The sequence below is a fragment of the Nematostella vectensis genome, chromosome 14, assembly GCF_932526225.1.
Source record: "Nematostella vectensis chromosome 14, jaNemVect1.1, whole genome shotgun sequence".
NCBI classification, from domain to species: Eukaryota; Metazoa; Cnidaria; class Anthozoa; order Actiniaria; family Edwardsiidae; genus Nematostella; species Nematostella vectensis.
Window position 1 is genome coordinate 4,522,137 of NC_064047.1, and position 23,782 is coordinate 4,545,918.

The 23,782-nt window shown below is 42.1% G+C and overlaps 2 protein-coding genes across 3 annotated transcripts; one reads left to right on the forward strand and one right to left on the reverse strand.

Moving 5' to 3' along the window:
• The first annotated feature begins 507 nt into the window (after positions 1 to 507).
• Positions 508 to 9,880, forward strand: LOC116616983. Its single transcript, XM_048722073.1, has 9 exons — positions 508 to 574; positions 2,715 to 2,857; positions 5,269 to 5,328; positions 5,420 to 5,461; positions 5,833 to 6,033; positions 6,549 to 6,703; positions 7,244 to 7,420; positions 8,889 to 9,043; positions 9,613 to 9,880. Exons 2-8 carry the CDS (start codon positions 2,725 to 2,727, stop codon positions 8,991 to 8,993), a joined length of 873 nt encoding a protein of 290 aa, XP_048578030.1. The 5' UTR covers positions 508 to 574; positions 2,715 to 2,724; the 3' UTR covers positions 8,994 to 9,043; positions 9,613 to 9,880.
• Positions 9,881 to 10,930: 1,050 nt separating this feature from the next.
• On the reverse strand, positions 10,931 to 22,184 carry LOC116616984 (transient receptor potential cation channel subfamily A member 1). 2 transcript variants are annotated; one of them, XM_032379291.2, is made up of 11 exons: positions 21,540 to 22,184; positions 19,886 to 20,226; positions 18,482 to 18,752; positions 16,618 to 16,766; positions 16,223 to 16,401; positions 15,556 to 15,749; positions 14,919 to 15,119; positions 13,680 to 14,544; positions 13,050 to 13,250; positions 12,115 to 12,296; positions 10,931 to 11,679 (listed from the first exon to the last, which is right to left on the reverse strand). In XM_032379291.2, exons 1-11 carry the CDS (start codon positions 21,929 to 21,931, stop codon positions 11,391 to 11,393), a joined length of 3,264 nt encoding a protein of 1,087 aa, XP_032235182.2. In that variant the 5' UTR covers positions 21,932 to 22,184; the 3' UTR covers positions 10,931 to 11,390. The 2 variants fall into 2 exon arrangements, with proteins under 2 accessions (XP_032235182.2, XP_032235181.2); XM_032379290.2 differs by having other exon boundaries at positions 14,823 to 15,119.
• Positions 22,185 to 23,782: the final 1,598 nt, after the last annotated feature.

Sequence of the window (23,782 nt, forward strand, 5' to 3'; positions counted from 1 at the left end):
CCCTTTTCGAATTAGACAATTCTATAAATGAATTCTGTGGCAAAAAAAAATCCGAATGTTTTGTGTCGAGAACTACGAATGTGAGAAATCGGGAAATTTTACTTTAAAAAATTTTTACTTAAAAAAAGAATACTCGAGCTTGCGGGGAGAGTCGAGGTCATTGTACAATAACCCATTTGAGTGGGTTCACTAATCATTTTGGTTTCGGAAAGATCCGCCCATTGTCAGGTGGTCTTTGGAGGATGTGGGTTAGGAGAATATATTATTTGATCCTATTCGCATCGACGAAGAGAAAAAATACCCTGAAACAGTGGAGATGAACAGAAGAGAGTATCAAGAGTAAAATACCCCTAATGTATGCGAAAGCAAATCCTTGAATTCGAAAAAATGCAACAAGCCATCCCCCCTTCGCTGAACCAGCAAAAGCCATTGTTGGTGTCAATGGTGTCAATGTACCCGTGTTGAGTTGTATGATTAATAGATTATCAATATTTTATTGTTGTTTGGTATTAGAGGTATCGTAAGTAGCAAAAACAGAAAAGGGTCACTTAAGTTTTTCAAGACGTCGCAGGAGGTACGCGGAACTCACTTAGACTTTGGGGAAGGAATGCAGTGTTTTTATTTAAAGTTTGGTAAAAATGTAGTATAAAACCATAAGATGGCGATATTTCTTGCCGTTTTTTTGTCTTAAAACATTGAATGAAAACAATAACTTGACTTTTACTTAGCGACTTTTGATAATCCAATTTTAGGTGTCCTTGTTGAAAGATCCCTAAAAAAGGGTAGATGAAATTATTTATTGCTCTCATATTGCAAAATGACTTTTTTTTATCCATGTCATCTATTTTGAAGAAGGACTTTGAAATTGAACAATCTTAATTTAGATTTTCATCAAATTTGTTGTGATAGCTTTTTTTAATCAATACATTGCAAATGTATATTTGCCTTTTTATTATAATAACTTTTATCATAGCATTTTTGAAAGTAATCTAAGCCTTTTCTTTCTTTGATCACCTATTTCAAATCTTATTAATTAATATTATTAATCTTATAATTACCTTATTACGCTAGGAGCCATAATCACATTAAGTGCCACTTGGTATTACGCTATGAGCCAGTTATTACATTAAGAGCCAGTTGTTATTAAGCTAAGAACCGTTATGACATTAAAAGCCAGTTATTACACTTAGGACTTCAACAAGCCTACTAAACGAACTTGTAAGAACAACCCTACAAAGAAACAAAAATGCTTGAAGGTCTATTTCAAGCCCGCGTGTACCCAGAGGCGGAGGGGGTGCAGCGGGTTCGTTTGCCCCCCCCCCCTCCCCCCACAACAGGGGAAAGTCCTCTTCCGGTTCGCAATAGACGAGCTTTCTCTTACCCCCAGAAAAAAATTGCTTTTTTCGGATTTTGTCCCACCCCCCCCCCCCCCCCCCAAATCCTGAGTACGGGCCTGTATTTATAACATTACAAAAAGCAATAAGGCGTTCAATGTTTCTTGCACACATATGAATAACGATAGGTTAATGATCGAATGTTACCGGTAACGATAAAATGGGGTGAAATTCTTAAATTTGAATACTTTATATTTGGGGGTGTACTATGCGATTTTTAGAGTTATTGAAAATAGATTTCTAACCCTATTCAGACTGAGCTATTTTAAGCTGTCTGTGACTGAGGGGGGGGGGGGGGGCTAAAAGGGCTTCCCCTCTATATTTCATGAACCGCTTATGCTATCAGCATCAAACTTACAGACAATGATCACCGGCATGTAAAGAATCGCCACGCCCTTTTTTGGGTGTGGTCGCAATGACGTCATAAATACGATGTCTAGAAATTCTTTCAAATATTGCCTAATCAGATATCGGGTTGAAATCATTTTATATCATTTACATATGTCAAAGTCAACGTTTTAACGGCTTTAAAATGCAAAAAGGCTATAAAAACGTTTATAATCAATTTTTTTTAAGAATTTTCGCCATCTTTGGTCCGCCATCTTGGATTCTTATGAAAATAATCTGTAATTATTGCAAAAAAAGTATTTACATGCATGTATTACTGCTCATAGTAATAATAAATGCATAATATTAGCTTTTATAGTGTCATCTAGTAAATCTAGTGACATTTTAACCAAGCTTTGCGAGAGCAAAATTTACCCACCCCTACCCCGAAATATCCGAGGTAAAACAATTCTAGCGCTGTTGTGAAACTTTTCATCTAAACAAACTTATAAAGTCAAAAGAAGTATTTAAATCTGAGAAACAGGACCAAAAAAAATCGCTACTTTTTAGTTTTTGGGAAACCTATGTGTGAAAAAACGGTTGCCATGGTAACATGGAGCGTCTCATCGACATGTCAAAGGCATCAAAACGTCCGCAGATAGATTTTAGGAAAAGTCACCAAGTTTTAGCCCCTTAGCTTCTATGGTTCAGAAGTTTTTCCGGAGGGGGAGCTTAAAGAGCTCCCCATCCCCAGTCTGAATAGGGCTAAGGGTGCGTTCGATTGACCCTAAAAGAAAACATTCCAAGTTTTCCGGAATTAGAAAACAAATCAATCCAACGATCTTTCCGTTTTTTTTCCAAGTTTTCTTTTTCCGGTCAATCGAACGCACCCTGATACAAACTACATGCCATGGACTGCCAGTAAAAAAATGTGATGCAAATAAATGAGAAAAAAAGCAGAAATAAAATCATGTCGTGCCATTTATTTGATAGACTTGCCAGAATGCGAACCACGTGGAGATGGGCGCTCTTCCTGTGCGCATTGGTCATGGGTCACCACGTGATCAACGCGAGTCAGTTGTACCAGCAACATGTGAACTTCGCACGAGCTCTGCGGGAACGAGAAAGCGAGCAGGGTGAGTAGGTACTGGTGGGTGGGGTACTGGTGGGTGGGGTACTTTATCTGCTTATCTTATCTGCTCGTCGTGATAGCCTCTGTGAGAGTTTTGTCACCAAAGCGAAGATATCGCCTCCTCTAAACTATATCATTCCTAAAGCTACAGAAGTCAACCATAGCTACTCACTCCGGTCTGGCTACATGCGTACCGATAGGTTAGGAAATACAGACAGGTTTAATAATTTTGTTAGTGTGCGATTTTTATTATTATTATTATTATTATTATTATTATTATTATTATTATTATTATTATTATTATTATTATTATTATTATTATTATTATTATTATTATTATTATTATTATTATTATTATTACTGGTGGGTGGGTTACTGGTGGGTGGGGTACTGGTGAGTAGGCTACTGGTGGATGGGGTACTGGTGGGTGGGGTTCTGGTGGGTGGGTACTGGTGGGTGGGATTCTGGTGAGTAGGGTACTGGTGGGTGGGGTCCTGGTGGGTGGGGTACTGGTGGGTGGGGTACTGGTGAGTAGGGTACTGGTGGGTGGGGTACTGGTGGGTGGGGTACTGGTGGGTGGGGTACTGGTGGGTGGGGTACTGGTGGGTGGGATACTGGTGAGTAGGGTACTGGTGGGTGGGATACTTCTGAGTAGGGTACTGGTGGGTGGGGTACTGGTGGATGGGGTACTGGTGGGTGGGGTACTGGTGGGTGGGGTACTGGTGGGTGGGGTTCTGGTGGGTGGGGTACTGGTGGGTGGGATACTGGTGAGTGGGGTTCTGGTGGGTGGGGTACTGGTGGGTGGGATACTGGTGAGTAGGGTACTGGTGGGTGGGGTACTGGTTGGTGGGGTACTGGTGGGTGGGGTACTGGTGGGTGGGGTACTGGTGGGTGGGGTACTAGTGGGTGGGGTACTGGTGGGTGGGGTACTGGTGGGTGGGGTACTGGTTGGTGGGGTACTGGTGGGTGGGGTTCTGGTGGGTGGGGTACTGGTGGGTGGGATACTGGTGAGTGGGGTTCTGGTGGGTGGGGTACTGGTGGGTGGGGTACTGGTAGGTGGGGTACTGGTTGGTGGGGTACTGGTGGGTGGGGTTCTGGTGGGTGGGGTACTGGTGGGTGGGATACTGGTGAGTGGGGTTCTGGTGGGTGGGGTACTGGTGGGTGGGATACTGGTGAGTGGGGTTCTGGTGGGTGGAGTTCTGGTGGGTAGGCTACTGGTGGGTGGGGTACAGGTGGATGGGATACTGGTGGGTGGGGTACAGGTGGATGGGATACTGGTGGGTGGGGTACTGGTGGGTAGGGTACTGGTGGGTGGGGTACTGGTGGGTGGGGTTCTGGTGGGTGGGGTACTGGTGGGTGGGATACTGGTGTGTGGGGTTCTGGTGGGTGGGGTACTGGTGGGTGGGATACTGGTGAGTAGGGTACTGGTGGGTGGGGTACTGGTTGGTGGGAAACTGGTGGGGTGGGTACTGGTTGGTGGGGTACTGGTGGGTGGGATACTTGTGAGTAGGGTACTGGTAGGTGGGGTACTGGTGGGTGGGATACTGGTGAGTAGGGTACTGGTGGGTGGGGTACTTGTGGGTGGGGTACTGGTGGGTGGGGTTCTGGTGGGTGGGGTACTGGTGGGTGGGGTACTGGTGGGTGGGGTACTGGTGAATAGGGTACTGGTGAGTAGGGTACTGTGGGTGGGGTTCTGGTGTGTGTGTGTGTGTGGGGGGGGGGGTTGAAAGCACGGGGCACTTGATCTATCGACTCATCGGCCGTTGTCTTGGATTTGAGCAGACAATACAGGCCCGTACCCAGGGGGTTGTGGGGGGTGCGTTTGCTACCTCCACAACGGCGGAAAGTCCACTTCCGGTTCGCTTTAAATGTGCTATTTGTAGACAAAGCTATAAAGCATAAGCGAATACGATAAAAATAGCATTCTAGATCATTCTTGTATATAATAAATCTATAAAAAAACGATTTAAAAAATCTATTTTTTTGTAGCCAAATCCGGAAACAGACGTCTAGTTGAGATACTGAAATGGCATAAAAATTTCCTTTTTCTTTCGGGGATGGACAAATTTTTAGCAGACCCCCCCAGGAAAAATAAGGTACACTTTTTTCTTTAGTTCGCACACCTCCAAGAAAAAGTCCTGGGTACGGCTCCTAGCCTATCATTGCATTCATATCATTGCACGGGGCATCGAAATACTGGGAGGGGGGTGGGGGGAGTGTTCGCGCGATGCCGAAACATCAAGAAAACGGGGGACCGCCACGCTTTATATGGTTATTCAAGATTTCTTTAACTATTCCTCCCACCCACTCACAGTGTTACCGCAACTCCCTTATCAGCTGTGAATCATATCAGCAGAGGCTTGTTATTTTATAATATTAATAGTATTATCCATCCATATTCTCATTTTTCAAAAGAACTTCGTGAGCACTATGAAAGGCACTTCTCGAGGCGATCTGTAGCAGCGCCACACAGAAGTAAGTATGATAAGTAAGATCGTTCATTCATGTATTTCAGAAAAATTTATAGAGATGAACACGTTCCTATTCTCCTCGCTATTAATTTCAGATTCCACTTCTGGTATTGCAAGACACGCACAGGCTCAAAAACGTGAGTGAACATTTTATTCGCAGCAACTAGAAAGGCATAATTGCCAACTGGTCACGAGGTTTAAGGCTAAAGCCCCGTGTAATGAGTGCCAATCTCAGACAGCATTGCTTAAGCCAACACGCTCGGATGACCAGAAAACAAAAACTTGGCCAACTAAACCAGCTTAAAACGCTGGTTTATCATTCATCCCATTTTAGGTTTTATTTTCGCTCTAATTTTTATCCCATTATTGATTATATTTTCACTTTCATTTTCGTCCCACTCTTGGTTTTATTTCTCTCGCATTTTTGTCCAATTCTAGATTTTGTTTTCATTGTCATTTTCATCCTGTTCTTGGTTTTATTTTTATTCCCATTTTCCTTCATTTCCAGGTTTTATTTTCACTCTCATTTTTATCGTCGCAACTGTCACAACTATCGCTGCCACAGTCGTGGAAACAATCTATGACCTTGACCTTGCCGGGTGCTGCGGGCTGGGGTTCAGCTCGCTCTGCGGATTTGAGGAAAGATTCAATCGCGAAAAAGCCGCAATTAAAGACAGAGCCACAAAGGCCGATGCTGCTATAAAGGAAGGTACGCGCATGTTAATCTTATTGGAGCTCTGATGAATTGAGCGTCCAATAGCGTCGCTCTGTAGTGCCGGCGACTCTCTACACAGGGTGCCCGGCTTAAAACCCGGTCCGGGCTCTTCGGTTTTTCCTCCCTCCTAAAAAAAAATTCTAAGCTGTGACCCTTGACCAGACATGAATCGTATTGCAGTATCGCTGTCTATTTTTAAAAAAATACCAAATGAGTGGCTTACGACATTCTTTAATGAGAAGCTCTTAAGCTGGGCCTCCTCCACAGGCAACCTATGGGGCAAAGGTAAAAAGGCACGAAGAGGGTTTTGGTCTCCCTGTGTTACGGGTTGACTGGGACGTGAGGTAGTTGGATCAGGGGACTGGGGTCAAACAGTCACTCGTACACAGGAAGTCCAATTCAATACCTTCCAGTTTCCAGTCGTCTTATTTGTTATCATAACAAATGCTTGTGGATAAGACTAGTCCCATTCCTGAGTCGAATTCATATTAATACAACCCTGTTTTCAGCTATAAGTAAAAGAGATACCATAGATGCATTCTACGAGGCACTTCAGCTATCTGGGACGGAAGTTGAACGAATTGTAGCAATTCAAGAGGAAATCATAGGAACCATGGACCCTAGACTTAAAGAAGGAATGACAAAAAAGATCAGAGTACTGGAGGTATGAATTTCGTAAATCTAACCTCACTATCTAGGGTATGCGAAAAGGCAGCGAGAAGGACCACCTCTTATCTACGCAGTCGATATGATCTGACACGCTCAGTAACGGTTATAATGACTTCATAAGCGACTACCCCTCAAAATAGTCCTCCCCCTAAATACGGATTTGCTCACATGCTAGACTTTAAAACCGATTTAAAATAATCAAACAACTTCTTGCAGTTAGCTGCTGGTGCAGAAAACTGCATGCAATTTCAAGAGTTTCGACAATCACACCTAATCACTTTATCTTGTCTGGTGATGATGACGCAAGGATTTTTGCAAAGTTAAATTGCAGTGTTTTATTTCAAGGATGGCAGTCTTAATTAAAAAAAACACCGGCATAAAATAGAACTTTTACCCCATTACCGTATCCACGGTTTGCCGTAGTAGGAAGGAATGAACAAGGCGGTGTCACGTCCTGAGGGTGGTAATACGCTAGCTCCTTGCTACGCTCCTGCGACTTATTTCCATCTCATTCTTTACATCTTTGTTTACCCAGGAACAGTCTGAAAGTTCCACAAAGGGAATTGATCAGATGACGCTTGGTGATGTTGAAAAGAACGTGGACGCGACGCAGAGAACCGTGAAGCTCGTCATGTCATGGACAACCGGTGTAGGAATATTGGGACTAGAACTCATCACAACAAAAGCGTACAAGGCTTATAAGATAGGGAAGGTAGGCGTATATTGCTTACAAGATAGGAATGATAGACGTATATTGCTTACAAGATAGGAATGGTAGGCGTATATTGCTTACAAGATAGGAAAAGTAGGCGTATATTGCTTACAAGATAGGCATGGTAGGCGTATATTGCTTACAAGATAGGAATGGTAGGCGTATATTGCTTACAAGATAGGAATGATAGGCATATATTGCTTACAAAATAGGAATGGTAGGCGTATATTGCTTACAAGATAGGAATGGTAGGCGTATATTGCTTACAAGATAGGAATAGTAGGCGTATATTGCATACAAGATAGGAAAAGTAGGCGTATATTGCTTACAAGATAGGAATGGTAGGCGTATATTGCTTACAAGATAGGAATGATAGGCGTATATTGCTTACAAGATAGGAATGGTAGGCGTATATTGCTTACAAGATAGGAATGGTAGTCGTATATTGCTTAAAAGATAGGAAAGGTAGCGTATATTGCTTAAAAGATAGAAAAGGCAGACGTTTATGGATTACACGATAGGGAAGGTAGGCGTATATTGCTTACAAGATAGGCAAGGTAGGGGTATATTGCTTGCAAGTTAGGAAAGGTAGGCGAATATGACATTTAGGATAGGAATAGAAGCCGTACAAGGCTTTCAAAATAGGAAATGTAGGCGTATACTGCTTACAGAATATGAAAAGTTAGGCGTATATCAGGTTGACAACATAGGAAAAGTAGAAGTATACGGCAATAAAAGAAAAGTAGATGTACAAGGTTGACAAGATAGGTAAGGCAGGCATCTATTGCTTTCAAAAATAAGAAAGATAGGCGTATATGGCTGACCGATAAGATATGAAAGGTGAAACGAAAAAGGCTGATAAGTTATGAAAGCTAGGCTTGCATGGGGTACAAGGTAGAAACTACAAAGCTGATTGGAAAGGTAGGCGTACACAAGATAGAGAAGTTGTACAAGGCACGGTCATTGTTCTGTTAACAGAAGTGTTGAAGGCAAAGCATGCAGCGAAGTTGTTCCAGGCGTCCAAAGCTCAGAAGCTTCTGGGTTTCACTGACAATGGAGCAAAAGCATTCCTCAAAGCAACAGCAGTGTCGCGTTTCGGTGCCAAAAGTACCAAGATGCTGAAGTTCTTTAAATTCTTCAAGATTGGAGGAGCTGTCCTTTCGGCCCTAGGAATAGGTGAGCACAAAGACCACAAACAACAAATATAAGGAATGAATAATAAAATATGGAAAACAGGAAAAAGAAGATGAAAGTAAGAAAAGGAAGTAGAAAGATGAAATTAGAAAAGAAAGTGAGATATGGAAGAAAGAAGATTATATAGCTGAAGGGAAGGGATGCATGATAGAGGGTGTAAGAAACAGAAGGCAGTGCAGTCATTTAGAGGGAGAAAAGAACAAAAAATCATTACGCAAGAAAAAAAAATTACATCTTTCAAAACATAACACATATCTCTATTTCCATTTCGTAGTGTTTGACTTGTATAACATCATCAACACAATTGTCAAATGCAATGACAAGTCAAACGAGGCCAAACGGACACTCAGGGATTTCGAAAAGGCACGAAGTGATCTGACGAAAACCGAGAATGACCTAAAGCTGTTCACCAAGACACTGGAAACCGCAGTAAGTTGATGATGTATATCTTTTAAAAAGAAAGTTTTATACCTAATTTAAAAATCATATTAAAAAAATATCGCAATAACTTTACAAGACCAGCTGACAGAAATGGTTGCTTTCTTGTATTTATCATTCTGCTATAATGACAATCTGATCTGAAGTGAATGACCTAAAGCTGTTCACCAAGACACTGGAAACCGCAGTAAGTTGATGATGTATATCTTTTAAAAAGAAAGTTTTATACCTAATTTAAAAATCATATTAAAAAAATATCGCAATAACTTTACAAGACCAGCTGACAGAAATGGTTGCTTTCTTGTATTTATCATTCTGCTATAATGACAATGTTGCAGCTGACAGAGTCTACTTCAGCACAGCTTCCTTCTAGCTATGAATCAGAGATTTTTATTCTTTTTATTTAGGACTCTTTATAAATGCTTTCTTATTTGGGTCGTTTCTAATGTACACAAGAGCTTAGAAAAATTTCATTGTGACTGTCTTGATCAAGTCCTGAGTGAGAATCTTCAAGTGCCCTTCAGGTATTATATAATAAGTACAAATTCTGTTGTTTGCAGTTTCTCGAGCAGGTAATACCAGATGCTCACAATCAACTTCTACATAACGCTCTCAACGGTGTGAATAATGTAGTCGCCGGCATGGACCGGTCAGTTACTAGGACATGGGATTACAGCATATGCCAGACACTCATTCCAAATCTGGTGAGCAACCTGAAGGGATTAAACTCACTGGATCAGCTTCCTAATCTAACGAAACAGATAAACCAAGTGACAGACCAATGTATGAAGACCCTGCAGTTCGTCATGGCTTGTTACCTTGACAAGGTCAAGCATTTAGATGTTCATAAGCTTTGAATATTTATTTTACGACGTTTCGACAATGCTGCCTTAATGATGCCATCCTCGGATTTCCAGGGCGTCTAAGGCAGGGTTACCAGGCGACGGGAGGGAGTTTCTTTCTCTTCTCTCCTCCCCCCTCCGGCCGGCCTTGCTCCGCCTTGTTCTCGTGCATGTGAGATCGATGCCCTGGGTTCCCGAGGTATGATGCGTGCGATGTTGATGATCATATAATAGGCAGTTATAATCAGAACATTGCTGTTGTATTTATTATCGTTATTTTTGTCATGTCTTCCAAGTTGTCGCAGTGATTAATTAACATTAGTGTTGTTGCTGTTGTTGTGGTTAATTTTGTTTTCCTCTTCCTTATTGTTGCCTTAGCAGGACGGAGATTGGCCCTTCCTGGTTATGCTCTGTTGTAAGGGAGTTTAAATTTCCCATTTTCTCCCACCTAGGTGATCAACGGCTGCAGAGAAGGCACCAAATCCAAAGAAGACCTCATCCGAGAACATTACTTTGTCAGTGTTTTCTGCATGGACACCAACAATCGTCCTTACACGACCAAAGCAAACTTGGAGGAGTCCCTGAAATCAGCGGCAGCGGACGAGGGCTTTGACCTGGAGTGTCGAGCAAACAGCAACACTCTCCAAGCAACAGTGTGTCTAAACAACGACATGGGCAAGACTGCAGCGCAGATATCGGTCATGAGCTCAGTGAACCTGTCGTCTGGTGCAGTGACGAGGGTCATGAACAAGTGTCCCGCCCAGTCCACTGATACAGTCATCCTGTCGCCGAAACAGGTGAAGGATATTTGCGATTACAAGCGAATGGAGCTGCCAATGGAAGACATTCTCATGCTTGTTAAAGCGGGAATTGACGAGGCCACAGTCGAAAATCTGGAATGCCCAGGAATGGAATAGGGGAGCTCTCGTCTGAAAGAGAATCAGTTTGAAGCACGACGCCCGACGTTTCTTATAACCTTGTATTGGTGGTAAAGGTAGTGCACGCAACTCTATAAAAGCATGAATTTATCGAGAAATTATCAATGCAATATTTTAATTTAATTTATTAAATGAAAACCTACAAGTAAATAAAAGCATACAAAGTCTAAAATCGTGTTGCCTATTAAGTCATGCCAAACATCGTGGCTTCATAAAAAGTTTGGAGCCGATGTGAAATGCAATTGTTTTACTTTATCATTTGTAAAACTTTATCAGCCACACACTTTAATCTTTGGCGATTGAATGGAGATGTCTTTATTGTAGAACGGTAATTCAAGTGGGTTGTTCTTGCTACTATAATGTACATCTTATAGATTTATTTCGACATCAAAAGTTTCTTCGAGGTGTGGCACACACGTCGGCTCCAGTCGTTTTAATAATACAGTGACTTTCCTTTCTAATTCTCTTAAGCACAGTTAACTACCTTATTACTCCATTCAGATTAAGGCGTATATTTTTTTGTGTGCAATGCATTTTGGTTGAGTATTATTTCTGCCTTCAAAGCTTGTTATCTGTAGATCTTTTAAAGGCGTCACATATCTCAGACATTGAGGACAGATTGTCCTCTTGGCCCAACCCTCCATCTGTACCCCTTGCGTCCCGTCCATCTTTGCTGGCTAGGTCACTAAGCAGTTGGTTTTGCGCTTCTATCATCATGATGATAGCCTTAATACGTTGTTTATTTTTAATGACATCTTGCTTTATGACGTCATTCACATCACTTATTCCCTTGGCGTTATCCCCATCGTCAAGAGCTGACTCGAATGCTTTCTTTAAAGCTGATTCCCTAGGTAGAGAAAACAATGGGTCAAAGAAATTAAAGATTGCGATTACTTTATCGGCCATATCAGTAAAAGGCCTAAAATGATCTACATTAGGAGGCATTATCAGAAATTCAATACCACCGCCTGAAACGAATAAAGTAAAAAATCGATGACATCGAAATAACTGTAAATTGGGGTGGACGAGAGAGTTTCTTTAAATCAGGACTGTTACTGGACCGTTTTTGCCACCAACAATATGCTATTAAATGATTACTATTGAAAACTAATACTATAACCACATGATTTCCATTGAAAATACCGCACTAGCTTTTCCACATCAGCCGATGAAAATGGATGCTTTTCCACAATAAGTACGTTTTGCTAGGATGACAAAATGGCGGGTGAGAGATACTTTTTTAAAAGGCAGGTAAGTCTCCCTTAGGCGTTGATCGTCTTACCGTAAGGCGCGTTTTAGCTTGCTGCGGTTCGGTTGTTCTACCAGACGATCCTTATAGACCCGTCGCAACAAAAAACGCGGGTATTTCTGCTCTAGAGACGCTGCGTACGACACCATCATGGAGAGACGGTTCAGAGTGCCCTGTCGACGAATGGCCTCAATATCACCGACGGCAAGACCCACCTGAAATGGGAGTTAAATACATGTTGAACCTAGCTCCTTTTGCTCCGACGCTTAGGGCTTACACTAGAAACGTCAGCGCAATAACTCTGTTTAACAGAGGCGTTTAACATATTTGTTTCAACCTTTTGTGGATTTATATTTTGTCTTGCACACGCATACGCAGACCATCTAGTATTTCTACAGCCTGTCTGTAGTCTTTCTACTTATACCATGATTGATGGTATTTATATAGTAACTGTGCAAAGATTATAACAGGGGACTAAGCAATGACAAGGTGGACGGCCACTGCAGGAAACTTCCACCAAACCACGAAGTGAAACTCAAAGCTCCACGGTCTCAAGGATACTGTTTTTTTTTTTACCTTTAAAATTCCCTAAGCTATGTTTATTGTTTGAGCTATTTTATGTCGTTAATAAGGCCTCTGATAAGTAAGTACCAGAAACTAGAAAGTTTCATGAAAAATATCAAGATTTTTGTCAACAGGCCCAGAGATAAAAAAATCTGACCTGTTTTTGAAAAAAAAAAGCTCTGAACTCTGGCGCCTCAATTAACAGAAGGTCGTGCACCTTATAATTAAAGTACAAAGAGCTCTAAACATTTTGACCTGTTTACGTACACAGGTCTGGAGCCGCGCCTGGTCAACTTGTTGTACCAGGCTCCTTCGGTAGAATATACATCCCATTCATTTTAGTTGCCTCTTGGTACAAATGCATTTTGGTCAGGCTGGCACGGAGCCTTTTTAAAATTACTCACCAGTAAATTCATCATTACTATCACGGAGAAGACAATGAAGAAAAACAACAACAAAAAGGCCACCAATGGTATAGGGTTGAGCAGGGACCCAGCGCTGTCCCTTTTGCCAACAGAATTCACAAAGGTGTCATCGTAATTGAGATCCCCGGTTGTCATGACGATTACACGGAGAATGGAGTAACCAAAGTTTCGAAACGAGGGCTAGAAGATATAAAGGGCTAAAGATTAGTGCGAATATAAACCTTATTTTATACAAGCATTTTTCGCCTTTTCCCTCCTACCATACTACTGTGCATGTTTTTTGGAAAAAAAAAGTCTTCATTTCTTGCAATGTGAATTATTTGTGGGTTCCTACGAAGACTCGAAACAATAACAATAATAATAACAACAACAACAACAACAACAAATGGTCGACGTTTGATTAAAACTATTTCAAATTTGACCACTTTCTGCATTTCTAGCAGTTATACAACTAATATGTTTACTTTCAAGCTGTCAAGACGGCTGCAAACAGAGTTTTGCTTTCACGCTGACAAAACGAGCTTGATTGTCATTATTTGGAAAACGGCCATTTGGATTGCCGTGATCATCAATACTATAAAAACAAAGGGACGTTATCCCTTAAAATACCTGCTTGTTCAGAAGCACAGAAAATGCCACAGCAAATGCCAGGATGAAAACAGAAAATGCCATGAACGCTCGAAAAACGGTCTTGGCTACTCCCAGCAGCATTGCTATATACAGACCAATCATCTCGAACCTTCGCAAGAACAGTACCAAGTTGAAGTACGTGAAGAAGATGGAAACAAGTCCAAAGGACCAGAAGTACTGACCACCGTTTCGTGCATCGCCCGTGATTGATTCCAGTTGTTCAGCCGAGAGGAAATACGGTGCCAAGTAAAGCAAGGTAAAGACAATCAGCAGCCAGTCAGCGATGTTGCTACTTTCCTTGAAGTAACCCCTTCCTTGGAACACAATTTGCGAAAGTTCCTTTACAAAGAAGAAGCACGTGAGTACGAGTGAGATCCACTTTGCTCTTAACATGGTTGCGTTTTCAGGGGCCGTAAATAGATCAATTGCCGCCCGAGTAGAAGTGTTTGTAGACCCAAAATATGGTTTAGAGCTCTCTGTAATCAGGAAGATGCTGTATACCACTAAGAACACAATGTATACGGCACAATTAAATAAGTAGGCGTAGCGGCCAAGGTTCCGCCATTTTGTTGCGAGGAACTTCTCCGTCAAAGGGTGAAGGAGCAGATCCTCTCGCGCGTGTTTTATCATCGCCGTAGGAGCGAAAAATGGGTGCCCTGTGGTGGCTTCGACGGAGTCAGGGTCTGAATTGAGGAACCGGAAATCGTATGTGATTGTGAAGTCCGGATCAGACGGGCGCCCTGTGTGCTGTATACACTTATCCATCACTATCTGCGCAGCAGCCGGGAAACGCTGGATGAGATCGCGCATAAGGTCGTGGTTATGCTGGAGAATTTCTTCCCATCTACAACGAGAAAGAAGACAATGATAATACGCCAATGACGAGTCCTCGATCTTATCCTCCCTCCCCCCCCCTCCCCTCCGAGCTCGCATCAGAAACACGACACGACGATAACAATGAAAACTAGAACCCACCAACAACAATTAAAGATAAAACAAGCGCAAAAAATAAAATAAAAAATACCAAAACGCGATGAATACAGCAACAACGACAAAAAAATCACTACGTTCAAATCAACTACTTTCATACAACTAGAAAACTACCAACAGCACTGATCATACCTCTCATGATTGACAATCGCCATGGCAACCGATAAATAACTGACGTCGAACTCCACGTTGATACCTGCCCCGCGATCCAGAAAAAGTTCTACACACCCTGGGCTATTGCTCTTGATAGCAGAGCTAAGAGCTGTCTCCATATCTATGGTAACCTCGACAATTGATGCCTGGTTGTCAAGGAGAAGTTGGCAAGTCTTGGGGCATCCATGTTGCGCCGCGAGCATCAGCGGTGTTGCGCGCTTAGCATCCTTAGCGTTGACGTCACTTCCGGATCGCAGCAGAACGGAGCAGACTTTTCTGCAAAGAAAGAGTGGCTTTAATAGTTTTAACTATTTAAAAAAAAACCTCTTAGCAAATATATAAACAGGGGAAAAAAGGTAGTGTAAAAGAAGAAGTGGAGATAAAAAAAAATTGCTGCGCTTATCTTTTAAACCACATAAACGCACCGAAGCGAATAAAAAGGGCGCATTACAGTCACATCAGCTACAGGATATTCGCTGGACAAAAGCGCTAACAAATCAGATATTTTGAGAAGACCTTTGACTTGAATAATAATTTGTAAAATTCCAATCAAACGAGTTCTATGAGTTTATAAGAGTTTTTATCCGAGCAGATAGAGTCATATATGTTAGAGTTATATATGTGTAACTAAATGAGTTTAGAGAAAAAGCTTGAGAGAAAAATCAATCGGAACGTTTCACCACGTGATTTATAAATAGAAAGTTATACTTACTTCCACCCCCCTGCGGCGGCAAGGTGCAACGGCGTCCTCCCTTGATCGTCGCGTTCGTTTACTCCCGCCGCGTATCTAACGAGAGCCTCCACGTGCTGAACCAGGCCCCGCGCGGCCGCAAGGTGCAAGGGAGTCTGCTGACTGCTGTCTCGTGGGCTCGCATTAGGACCAAAGCTGAGAACTGTTTCCAGGATCTGAAGCAATAGGTATGAATAATGAGTACATGAATGGCAAAAACTCATATTCCTCAAAGACATATAATCATAGCCAATAGCACTCATCAATAAGAAGCATTCTTGACCCAGCGCTCTCTTTCTAATGCCGCGAAAATCATTGTCTACCTCGCAGCCGTTCTGGACTCGTCCCGCTAGGCGGCGCTTGAGCCCAAGTAACGGCTGCTTAAAGCCGCATTGTCACCAGTTTACTTCCGGAGGGCCGACGGAAATCTCAACCGTTAAGAGACTAAAGTGTCTATTAGAATCGTCCTATTTAACGGGCCATCTGCTCGAATTCAGTCTCATCCTCAAAGAAACTTCCAATAGACACACTGCTTTTACAATTTTGAAATATTTCTCCCGATTTCAGTTAAGAACCATTGGAGATGTGACGTAATCGACCGGAAGTAAACTGGTAACAATGCTACTATGCTGTTACGCGCGCCTGCTACCTTGTAGTTATCGGTGACGGCGGCGTAGTGTATGGCGGACTTATTGTCAATATCTGCGCGTGAGAGACACATCTGGCTACTGATGGTGAGGAGCTTATCCAACGCTTCCGGGTGTGCATACTCGATGCATATTTGCAAGCAGTTACGGCTTAATGTATCCGTGGCAGCCGCATTAGCTCCTGTATAGAACAGTGGTGATTTTTTTTACTGGCTAAGATAATCATGATTCACAGTTGCCTGTTCTTAATGATCTCGAGGATTATACTGTAATATAATTGACTGATACCATCACCCCTACATAAAACATTGGATGATTACTGGCTGAGTTAATCATGATTGACAGCTGCCTGTTATTTTTTAACCAAGGCTAAAAGTGTAAGCTTCAACCGGTTTACCTAGATTCCATAGCTCTTCTACGGCGTAACAGGTCCCAGATTGCACTGCGGTCAAGAATGGCGTGAAGTGATCTGAGTCCACGGCCTCCAGGTCAGCGCCATGCTGCACAAGGAATCGTATCACACTTGTACAGCCCATCATGGCGGCGCTGAAAAAGAGACAAATTATGATGTACCATTGTAACTTTCAATCCATTGCAAACGTCAAAAAATATGAAAAGAATAAAAAATAGAATTTAACCCATTAACTCCTGGCTATTTTTTGAGCTGAATTTACAAAAACAGACTGAAAAAAGGTACCTTCCCCCTATTCTGAGTTTTATACAGCCCGTCAAAGTCAAACACAGCTGCACCTAGTCAGCGGTATCCTAGCTTTCCAACAGTGCTTTGCGGTCCCCACTTTTAATCCCCTGGTCGTTGTGCTGAAGCGAGCACAAGTTGATGGTTGCTTGTATTTTTTATCAAAAATACAGCTATGAGCATATTAGGAGAGTGTCTCAGGGCATCATGAAGTCTATTGGGGCATAATTGAGTGCTTTGCTTATGGATATTTGCAAGCAAAGGTGGATTCATGATGATTTTTTCTTGTTTGGCTTTGCCTGGATGAGAAAATAATTTTCTAATGAATCACCACAGCTCTCTTAAATGTTGTCTTTTCCGAAACCAAATTGATTCCAAAATTGTTTACACTGCTATTCTGGGTCTGTATGACCTGTAATTGATTTTTTGACTTTGGGGAGAGGAGTGTTGACTGGCCCTCTAGAATTTTTCCCTGGATCTCCCAGAATGCTTTGCAACCCGTAAAGGCATATAAGTGGTTTTACAAGCCTTCAAGGAGTGGTCATTGTGTTTTGAGGCCATGGAAATGAACCTGGAGGATCAGAATAAAGGTATCTATTTGTGTCTTGAGCTGTGTTTGCTGATCTCTCTCCCTTGTGTGGTATTTTGAGCGTTTTATTGAGAGGGGTGATTCTGCTTTTCTTTCCTTGTTCGATTTGAAATTTGTCAAAGAACCTGTGCTATTATTTGGCCTAATAGTAGTTGCCAACACCTTGGTTTATTGCATATCTTCAAGACCATTTATCCCTTAGACTGATGCCTGAGTATCTTCATCTTGTTGTGTTTATTTTGCATTTATAAATGTTTTGGGTTGTGGGTACTTCTCAAAGCCGGTACAGGCCGGTTGAGGGGTCAATGTGTTAACAGGTCCCTTATAATATTAAGTAGGAAAAAAACATGAAAAAATTATTTCTTCTCAAATCAAGCGTATCTCAGGTATATTTGAGGTCAATATCAATCAATGGCAGTCGTTTTCCCTAAATGGTCTTAAAGAGCCTGGAGCGAGCGCGCGGGAAACCTGGGAAGTTCTTATTCCAAAATGGCGGTCTGCGAAATGGAAGTATACACGACATCCTGCAAGTTTAAGTTGAAATTATCGACGTCCACAGTTCTAGGGCGACAAATTAGCGAAAAAATGATTGAAGCGGACTTCAAATATGGCATGTAATGTTCTAAATGAGCAATTGACCAAGTGAACTAGAAAACAAAATTGAGACGGCCTGTTCCTAATTATGCCAACGATTCGAATTCTGGGGCTTTCCGCTTGTTATCCAGGTTAGAATAGGAAAGAAACCTCCATTTTGCACCCAAACCAAGGGCCATGCCGTTTGTCAAATGAAAAAAGGAAACCGTCTAAATCTAGGCTGACAAAATGGAACCAGGAACGACATTTTAGCAGCATTTAACGATCAGGAAAGGGATTTATTGTAAACAACGGTCATGAAAACGGAAATGAGTGAAAGTCGACCTGAAAAGCGTGACTTATACCTTTGTTTAGCTAGTTTCTTCCAAATGTTAGGCTTACCTATGTAACGGTGTCCTGTGATTAATGTCCACGACGTTCACTGGCGCTCCATGTTCTACCACAAGTCTCACGCATTCCAAGCTACCTTTAGCCGCAGCCACATGGAGCGCAGTGCTTCCGCAATTTAACGTCTCGTTTACACAGGCACCCTTCTCCAGGCAGTAGCCCGCAATGTTGTGGTCAGCGGCCTTTACGGCTAAGTGGAATGCAGTGTTGCCGTCTATGTCTTTATCGCTCATTAGTGTGACCGCTGGTATTTCTTGTGCCAACGCTGGTAGTAATAGGAAAACATAAGGGAGATGGGTAATAATAATAATATCTATTTTGTGGCGAACATGCGTTCCATTTGAAACACATGACTGTGAATCCATTGTTTCTCTGGGGTTAAGGGTGCTGAAACATATCTCGTTATCTCGATTCGGTTGTTAGCTGCATCACGATCATCCGGGAACACACATGGGACATGATGAGCGCTTTACAATAAAAACATGACAGGGGTTGGGATGAGGGTTTCGAGCCCTGAATTTCCTAAAAATGTCAGTTACATAGGTAAAGTGTTTTCTTTCTCTGCATTACAGCCAAACTCGTTGTTGCGCGACACCGGCGAATCCAAAATCCTTGTCTCGTTTGGGAATAGCGCGAAGTCAGACACAAGCTTTAGGGGCTGTTTGTCTGGTCTTGATTGTTTGGTTTGATTGACTACGCGCTATTCCCAAACGAGAAAAGTAATTTTGGATTCTGGGAGGTCGCGCAAGAACGAATTTGGCTATAAGAGGACAAAAAGTCTTTTTGTTTGATTGTATTATTGCATGTAAAGAAAAATCTTGTAATGTAATAACGAGTGCCATCAGGCCCGAATCGTTAATTTCCTAAAAATGCCAAGGATGGAAACGAATACCGCCTGATTTTCCCAATTTTTTAACCCCACTGTCATGCTTATATCCGAGTCATACCTTCCCCCAACACACACCTATACACTCTGCGCTGTCAGGCCTGTTACCAGGATAAAAATTTTACCAAGGAAAAGCTAGCCACTGGATGGTAAATCCGCCAAAGCTGATACTTTTTAATTGTGAAACACTAAGCATCAAACTTTTACCGAGGTGTCGCCCCATGACAGGTTCTCCAATAGGGTTCTGGATTCCGGATTCCATGTGGGTTTTTTCTCTTGGATTCCGGATCCCAGCAGCATGGATTCCGGATTCCATATCTCATTTTTTCATGGATTCCGGATTCCATATCTCATTTTTTCATGGATTCCGGATTCCATATCTCATTTTTTTCATGGATTCCGGATCCCATATCTCATTTTTTCATGGATTCCGGATTCCGGATTACCTGTCATGGGGCGAGAGGTGAGTGCCTCAATTGCCTCATGCTGGCTACGGCACTGGTTGTTCGTACCTTTCTCAACGATTAGCTTGACTATCTTAAGGTTCTTTGACGATGCCGCCATATGCAGTGGGGTCAGGTGACCAGATGCCTGCGCCCTGAGGTCCACCCCGTGACTGATCAATACCTCGCTCAGCTCGAGGTTACCAAGGTGGCACGCCAGATGCAATGGTGTCTGCTGGACTGTGTTTCTGGCGTCCGCGTGTACCTGGGGGTAGTCCAGGAGAAGCTTGGTCACGTGCACGTTTGCCTGCAGCACAGCGTGGTGCAGCGCTGTGTTGCCATGGTGATCAGGGGTCTCGGGGTCGGCGCCCAGCTCGAGAAGACGCTTAATAGTGTTTACACTATCGCACCTGGGGCACAAAGTTTTCATCAGAATTGCGGGACATTGTTTATGAGCGTGACATTTCTTTGTTACCATGGGGTCGGCGATCAATGGGACGCCTTACAGTCTTTTAAGTATGTTCGTGCTCTCGCAAAGTTTTCATCAGAATTGCGTGACATTGTTTATGAGTGTGACATTTCTTTGTTCTGTGCTTAGTCTCTGCGATCCTTCGCACAGAAAATGTCAATATTGTATATTCTACATAAACAACACACGAGGTGTGAGGAGTGACGCGTACCAGTCTATTTAAGACCATATAACAAGTTTAATGTAAAAATATACAAACATGTTTATGTATCAACTAGCAGAAAACTGGGGAAAAACAACCCCGTAAAAAAACGACGCGTTATACAAACTGGTAAGGTCAAGTGAAAGACGAATGTAATTAGCTAAATATATAGGCATGAGTGAACCTCTAGGTAACGCACAAGGCGCGAATTCCGAATGCCCAACATAAACACATTTGCCTTCAGATCGGCGATCAATGGGACTCCTAACAGGCTTTTTATTATGTTTGTGCTCTCGCAAAGTTTTTATCCGAATTGCGTGACATTGTATTATAAGCGCGACATAGATTTGTTCAGAAATGCGTGACATTGTTCTACGACCAAATTCCATTAGTGTAGTTGTAGCATTTTTACCGGGGATCTCGCCTGTGATCTGATAGGGGGGGGGGGGGGGGGGTACGTCACATCTCAATCTCTCACCATTTGGACTTAGCAATAGCCCTTAGATAATCTATCATACAAGTCGACTTGTATGACTGCTGTTTTGTTTTGTTTGTTTAGCATAAATTTCTTATAAAGTAGAAAAAATGTTTATTCATTCATTTATACTAATTAGTAATAGAATAGAGCCATTTTTGTAGGATAAATTGGATCTTACAGTGGATTTACCTAGCTACTAAAATTAACATATCATTTGCTTTGTTTTCTTGCGGCACTAAAAGACTCACAGATGGTAACACTCATTTAACATTTACATCAATTACTGTTACCCGAAAAGATGTTCAAATGTGATGTCATCAAAGCTCTATGGGGTTATGTACTCATTTATTGTTCACAAGTTTATACAGCAGCGGAAACCACATAATTGCAAAGAAAAACAAATAAACGTGAGACGATAACATCAGATCAGAAGTACCAGTGTTAGGTGACTAGAGAACTTGGCTCGCTATATTTATACGCTAAGACCAGACAGTAATCTATGTGGCAGTCCCACATGGAAGGAAATAAACGTGATGTGCATAGTGAAAACACAGCATACCATCTTATAGCGTACCTTATAGCGACTTGTATCGGGGTGAGTCCCTCGTCTGAACGCACATCGACATCAGATCCGTTCTCAACCAGCACGACCACAATCTCAGCTCGATCATATCTCGCGGCGTGGTGCAGAAATGCGAGCCCTAATGAGTCAAGTTCATTCACCTCTCTCCTGTACTCTTCCCGGGCGAGAAACTCAGATACACAATTCGTCTGTCCGTCCTTGATGGCGCTAAGGATAGATGTCGGTCGTTGGGTACGTGTTAGCGGGATCGGCTGATCTACATCGATGATGTTGACATTAACTTGCCCTTTAGTACCGTCAACAGGATCTTGGAGACGTTTTTTGTTGTGAAATGGAGCCCGGTGGCGTTTTCTAAAAGGACTTTTAAGAAGCCCCAAAGACATTTTTCCCTCTAAAATTCTAAGCCTTGCATCGGTGACATTGCAAAATGTAAATTTAAATTGCTATGGTTCAGCTTTAAAAAAGAAAGCGTTCAAGCGAAACATTGTTCACGTAAAGAGGCCACTCAACACACTGGGCTACTGAAGTGAGTTGTTACGCAATTTCCTGCATACGTCAAACCACGCTCTCACCAATCGGTAATGCAACAACTATACCACAAGAATCCACACAATAATTGGAAATACTCCATCTACCATCTCACATGATACAAGTAAAATAAAACCAAACAGAATAACGAGCAATGGAGCAACTGCAGAATACCCGTCCACAAAGAGTTAACAATGAGACTTCACACCCCGATTTCTATAGAACGAGGCAGTAAATACAAGGAAAATGCAAATAAGTGGACGGGTATTCTGCAGTTTAGCCCGAGCAATTTCTATCAATAGACATCAAATACCGAGAAGTCTGCAGTAATAGTTTTAATATTTCCATCGAAATGACTAAAAAGTGCCCTTTTTTTCCGAACCCACTATCGGTAGTAAGGAAACATTTCTGAGGACCTATCCAATATCTTTCCCCACCCCCCTCTCAGGGTTTTTAATGAACACTTTCTTATCAATATTATTGTTTTTGTACCCAAGACTAATATTCAAAACTATCTATTACTGACTTCAAAAATATAGATTTTCCAGTACTAGGAATTGTTTAAGAGACAAACCAAGGACGGAATCTAATCCATTGTCTACTAAGAGAGAAGAGAGGGAATTTTGAGTGTGCCTATTTACCAGAACTCGAGCCAGAACTCGAGCCAGGACTCGAGTTAGGACTCGAGCCAGGACTCTAGTTATAAATAAAAAAAAGTATACTATTTTAAAATTTATTCAATTTATAAAAAGTACTCTCTATCGGCTGAGGTTTTAGTTTCCAAAACTTTTGGATGTATCGACCTGATATCAATGTACCCAATCCCACCCCCAGAGTTGGGCATTACATCTTGACATCCTTGAAATACTGTCACCCCGACGTGACCAATCCCACCCCAAGAGTTGGGCAGTACATCTTGACATCCTTGAAATACTGTCACCCCAACGTGACCAAATGCCACGGCTGCCATGGACAGCTCAAAGGCAGACGACTCAAATCCCGCAACCACCTGAAGATCTTGTGGTGGTGGCCATGATGTCACGCTAGTTCTCTCATGAAGGTTCCTTATGGATGAAGACGGGAAATGTATATTTTCATACAAATGTGGGGTGTATTCGGCAGGTGTTGCCGCATTTTGTTAGCTCGCTGATTTTACTGCAGCCAGGGTTTCCATCTGTAAGCCATGCAGATAAGATCTTGTTTTAAGTAATCTCAATCTTTCTTTAAAGACACAATTTATGGCTTTAGACTACTTTTCAAATAAGCAGCGACCATTTTGCGACCAGCGAGCATTCTGTGTGTACAAGGTTTGTGTGGGTCAAATCACGTTAGTTCAGGATTGAGCTATCAGCTGATATTATTTTGCCGACTAAACGCACTATACAGGAGATATTTTAAAGTGCTGTGTGTACAAGTTTGGGTGGAAATCACGTTAGTTCAGGATTGAGCTATCAGCTGATAGTATTTTGTCGATTAGCGCACTAAACAAAAGATGTTTAAAGTGCTGTGTGTACGAGTTTGGGTGGGTTCAAATCACGTTAGTTCAGGATTGAGATATCAGCTGATAGTATTTTGTCGATTAGCGCACTAAACAGAAGATGTTTAAAGTGCTGTGTGTACAAGTTTGGGTGGGTTCAAATCACGTTAGTTTAGGATTAAGCTATCACCTGATAATATTTTGCCGACTAAACGCACTATACAGGAGA

Excerpts from the sequence above, each read along its gene's own strand:
- LOC116616983 (XM_048722073.1), top strand. The coding sequence starts at position 2,725 with ATGCGAACCACGTGGAGATGGGCGCTCTTCCTGTGCGCATTGGTCATG. Across the intron at positions 5,329-5,419 it reads TGTAGCAGCGCCACACAGAA|ATTCCACTTCTGGTATTGCA; the intron begins GTAAGTATGATA and ends TATTAATTTCAG. Across the intron at positions 7,421-8,888 it reads AGGCTTATAAGATAGGGAAG|TGTTTGACTTGTATAACATC; the intron begins GTAGGCGTATAT and ends TCCATTTCGTAG.
- LOC116616984 (XM_032379290.2), bottom strand. The coding sequence starts at position 21,931 with ATGTCTTTGGGGCTTCTTAAAAGTCCTTTTAGAAAACGCCACCGGGCT. Across the intron at positions 20,227-21,539 it reads CCGATACAAGTCGCTATAAG|GTGCGATAGTGTAAACACTA; the intron begins GTACGCTATAAG and ends TTTGTGCCCCAG. Across the intron at positions 18,753-19,885 it reads CAAGCTAATCGTTGAGAAAG|CGTTGGCACAAGAAATACCA; the intron begins GTACGAACAACC and ends TATTACTACCAG.